The 5,136-nt window shown below is 48.5% G+C and overlaps 1 protein-coding gene across 1 annotated transcript; it reads left to right on the forward strand.

Annotated features, from left to right (window-relative positions):
• Positions 1–1,328: 1,328 nt before the first annotated feature.
• On the forward strand, positions 1,329–4,310 carry LOC108774369 (uncharacterized; the record flags this gene model as incomplete). The annotated part of the gene is made up of 2 exons (XM_018540462.1): positions 1,329–3,070; positions 3,188–4,310. Coding segments are annotated over exons 1-2 (2,865 nt in total), but the record flags the coding sequence as incomplete, so codon positions are not given.
• Between the last annotated feature and the right edge of the window lie 826 nt (positions 4,311–5,136).

The following is a 5,136-nucleotide window of genomic DNA, read 5'->3' on the forward strand; positions in this document are numbered from 1 at the left end:
TCAAGACCAAGTGTTCGATATTTCGTAAGTTGGCGCATGTCACATTTAACGCTCGCGTTATCTTTAGACCAATAGCGTGACTGGACACTGCTCTGGCACTTTCTTATCGTTCGCGACGCGCTTGCGACTCTTCGGTTATCTTCGCCCGCGGTTCGTTCCCTCTCTCCGTGCGAGTCCTGCGCGATCCGTTCGTTACCGTTTCGATTGCGATCCTTCTGGATCCTTCTTATTATTACCATTGTAACCGTCGATGGCGATCATTTAATTGTTACCGTTACGCTCTCTAAAGAGCTATCGATCCCTGTATCACCGTGCGGGCTCGTGCAGTTGATAAAGTCAAGTATTTACTTTCTAAATGCCTTTGCATCATTTTGGGAGATCCTTCCGCGGCTCCACCGATAGTCAGTGGCCGCAAATCCGTTGTTGGCAACAGCCTCCTCAACTGCAGAGGAATACATATTCTTCGACCACGCTTCCCGAGAGGATTCACACCGGGAAAACGCGTGGGGCCAGCCTTCGCAACATTACAACGCGAGGCACGGCCATCTCACATGAAACAATTTGGTCCTTCGAGCCGGATATAGCGGTGACTATTTACCACTGATATTGCGGAGCAACCGTCGGGGCTCGCCATCGCCAGTGAGACGAGCACTCGAGGTCCGCCATTAGCACTCTGCCGAGCACGCAAATTCTCATCGGGGATTCGAGACATACAAGGTTAGCTGCTCTTCAGCCTATAACCTTTTCACCACGACATACCGAGGCTCGCAAACATAGCTCTCGGTGCATCGAGGTACATCAGTCGTTTCTTGCGACGTCAAGGCACATCCGGCCCAGCAGCGCAGAGCAGCCATTGCCACGCGATCGGAGCAACAGGTATCATCCTGTGACGTCACGCGGTCTTCGGCAGTCTTCATCGCTCTCTGGGAGGACGTCTTCAACGCATCATCTGGCGCATACATCATAGTGCGACACACGCATTTAATTTTGTAAGGTGAGAGCAACTATCTCAGTGCCGGTGCCAGTAATCAAGTCAATTTTAACGGGTTTATTTATCGTTCTGCGTTCGTCATGCCGAAAGTTGACAACGAGGACGCCGCGTCGCTCCAGCGCAGGCGCAAAATGATTATCGCCGCGTGCACGCGCATATGTACATTTACGGAAGCTATCGCGTCCGTTACGCCGTCAATCGCGGCTCAACTCGGAGAGCGATGTGCTAAACTCGACAGGTACTGGACAGATTATGATAGCGTTCAAACAAACTTAGAATTAATCGACGAATCCGAAGAAGCACATCGCGCTCCCTTCGAAAACTTTCATTATGCTTTATGTGCTCAAATACGCGAATTGCTCTATCCCGCGTCGCGGCCTCTCCGTCACGGTGGTCTTCTAGTGTCGTCGGCCGCGAGTCTTTCGGCCACAATACTGCGCAACGCGTCGCGGCCTCTCCGTCACGGTGGTCTTCTAGTGTCGTCGGCCGCGAGTCTTTCGGCCACATAAGGCTACCGAAATTAGAATTACCGAAATTTTCCGGGAAATATGACGAGTGGTGCCCGTTCTTCGACAGCTTTAATTCTCTCATACATGAAAACGCGTCGTTAAGTCCCGTTCAAAGGTTGCAGTATTTAAGAGCTTCTCTCACCGGCGATGCATTCAAAGTAATTAGCGCGCTGGAAATTTCCGATACAAACTACCAAGTAGCATGGGACCTTTTGAAGGAACGATACAATAACAAACGCGCTATTGTGCAAAGTCATATACAAGCTATTTTAGATTTGCCAACTATGGCGAAAGAAAACGTCGCTGAATTGCGTCAGATCACGGATGGTGCTACTCGACATATTCACGCCCTTCAGGCGTTAAAACGCCCCACAGTGCAGTGGGACGATTTACTTGTTTATATTTTAAGCAATAAGCTCGACGCGCTCACATCACGAGAGTGGCAATTGTCATTGGTAGGCCCCGCTCTGCCTACACTCAAACAATTTACGGATTTTATTGCTTATCGGTGTATAACTCTTGAGACAAGCAGTAGATCCAAGAATGTTAATACGCGGTCGCAGTCGCAATCGAGCGCGAAGCAGCAATCTTGTGTTGCCTCTATAAAAATAAAATGCTCCTTTTGTAAGGGCGAGCATCTCATCTATCATTGCGAAAGGCTCATAGCATTACCCGTTCCGCAAAGGATTGCGGAAATCAAAAGGCGCAAAATTTGTATTAACTGTTTACGATCGGTGGATCATACATCAAATAAATGCCCTTCTGGCAATTGCAAAATTTGCAAGGCCAAGCATAACACGTTGCTTCACCTTGCTGCTGCCACGTCGGTCAAGTCCGACATCTCCGAATCAGTTGATCGTGGATCAGTAGACGCGCCGGCTCTAGCCACCTCTTCTGCTCCCGTTGTTATGAGCGGTCTCGCGACTCCGGATCGCAGCGACGTCATGCTCTCGACCGTTCTCGCTTATGTTTACGACGCAAACGGTTGTCGCAGAGCATGCCGTGTCTTATTAGATTCGGGCTCTCAGATTAATTTTATCTCGCGGCACCTCGCAGACGCTCTCGATATTAAAACACGTTCCTCGTACATTTCAATTTCGGGAATAAACAATGTTACCACGCGAGCTTTCCAAGCGGCTGAAATACGGCTGCACTCGCGCACGAATTCATTCAGCATTCTAGTCGATTGCATTGTTACCGAACATGTAACCGGCAAACTTCCGGCTTTCACGCTTAAAAGAAATGCCTTCGAAATACCGGCTAATCTCGAATTAGCCGATCCGCAGTTCCACGTCTCGTCTGAGATAGACGTTTTAATCGGCGCGGAACATTTTTGGAGCTTGCTCTGTATCGGTCAAATCAAGGCAACGCCCTCACATCCTACCTTACAGAAGACACGCTTCGGGTGGATATTGGCGGGTCGATTGCACACTGCACCGAAAGCAGCTTCACATGTGCACTCTCTTCATGCTTCAATAAGCAACAAGCAGTTGCACGAGCAATTATCTCGTTTTTGGGACGTAGAGAATCTCGGCAGTTTCCAATCATTATACCTCAGAGGAAGCTCAGTGTGAGCGACATTTTCTAGAAAACATGACTCGAACCGATCAAGGCAAATTCATTGTCAAACTTCCCTTTAAAGAGTCTGATTAAAGAGTTCCGAGCCTGACGCTTTCGTTAAATCTAGGGAGATCGCCTTAAAACGCCTCGGTGGCATTGAAAGGCGTCTTAGCCGCGACTCGGAATTAAAAACGCGATATTCGCAATTCATAAATGAATACAATGCACTAGGTCATATGAAATTAATTTCCGACCCCCCCGAGGATCCAAGGTCCTTCTACTTACCGCATCATTGCATCGTTAAGGCACCCGCCGCCAATAAATTTCGCGTTGTCTTCGACGCCTCCGCCAAGGACGCGGCTGGCATATCATTGAACGACACGCTTATGGTCGGTCCTACCGTACAGCAAGATCTATTTACTATACTGTTGCGATTTCGTACACATCGTTTCGCATTTTCGGCCGATATCGTTAAAATGTATCGCCAAATTCTAGTGCATCCGTCACAAACACGCTATCAGCGCATTCTTTGGCGAGATGATTTCACTTCTACAGTGGCAACATACGAGCTTTCCACCGTAACATACGGTACCTCTTCCGCCTCGTTTTTGGCCACGCGATGCCTCACATGGTTATCCGAGCATTACGCTAGCGATTGGCTTAATGGCTCCAAATGTGTTGAGCGCGACTTCTATGTTGACGACATGCTCACGGGAGCCGACACGATAGACGAGGCATTAATAATACGCGACGAAGCAATTAAGGTATTACGTTGTGGTGGCTTCGAGCTCGGAAAATGGGCATCCAGCGCTCCCGAATTATTGACGGGAATCAAGGATCAAAATAACGCACCGGTTGCAATCCCCAATAACTCGGAATCGTCCATCTTGGGCATTCATTGGATGCACTCTAGCGATGCATTCAGTTTCTCTTACAACCCCGGGGACAACTCCGCGATAATTTCCAAGCGAGCCATCTTGTCCGATACTTCCAAACTTTATGATCCCCTCGGTCTAGTAGGTCCAGTCGTCGTGCGGGCAAAGCTAATTTTACAAGAGCTTTGGCAGCTGGGTATCGACTGGGACGAATCGGTTCCGCAAGAGCTTCACGCGCGGTGGTCAGAGATCAAAACACAAATGATTGATATTAATCGACTAAGTATTCCGCGATGTATCAAGCATGTCGCATCCCCCGATTCCATTCAAATACACGGCTTTTGCGATGCAAGCCAACGGGCTTATAGAGCTTGTGTATATATTCGGTCGGAACTCGGGAAAAATACGTATCAAATGGAGTCACTATGCTCAAAATCTTGTGTAGCACCCCTCAAAGCGCTATCACTTCCGCGCCTTGAGCTTTCAGCGGCGCTACTATTAACCAGGTTAATTCAGAAAATTCGGTCGACATTCGATTTAACCGGCATCCGAACATATTGTTGGTCGGATTCTACCGATTGTTCTCAACTGGATATCCTCCCCGTCGCGAAGATGGTCAGTTTTCGTCGCTCATAGGGTGGGAGAAATTCAAAACTATACCAATCCCGACGATTGGCATCATGTAAAATCGACCGACAATCCAGCGGATCTCCTGTCACGCGGTCTCGACCCACAGGAACTAATAAGCTCTCGTATGTGGTGGCATGGGCCTAGCTACCTACAGCATAACTCTAGCTTTTGGCCCGATTCCGGTTTCACGCGTTCCCTGGAGAACATTCCCGAACAAAGGAAGTGCTTCACGGCCGTCGCCGTGTCCGATTCTTTAATTGTGCACCAATTACTGCGCGATCATTCAAAGCTCAGTAAAGCGTGTCGCATACTCACATATTGTTTAAGATTTGTCAAATCGCATCGTCCCAGCGAACCTACAATTTTCGTGCCCCCCCAGGGCATACTAACCGCACTGCAAATTATTTGCAAATCCATACAGCGTCAAGTCTTTTCCGCAGAATACAAGAACCTTCAGGAAGGTCGGACCCTTCATACAACAAGTAACGTACTAGCTTTATCCCCATTTATTTGTAGCGATGGCTTAATACGAGTGGGTGGCAGACTAGTAAATTCGGAGCTCAGCTCTGAC

Source organism: Cyphomyrmex costatus, unplaced genomic scaffold (assembly GCF_001594065.2).
Source record: "Cyphomyrmex costatus isolate MS0001 unplaced genomic scaffold, Ccosl1.0 scaffold2491, whole genome shotgun sequence".
NCBI classification, from domain to species: domain Eukaryota; kingdom Metazoa; phylum Arthropoda; class Insecta; order Hymenoptera; family Formicidae; genus Cyphomyrmex; species Cyphomyrmex costatus.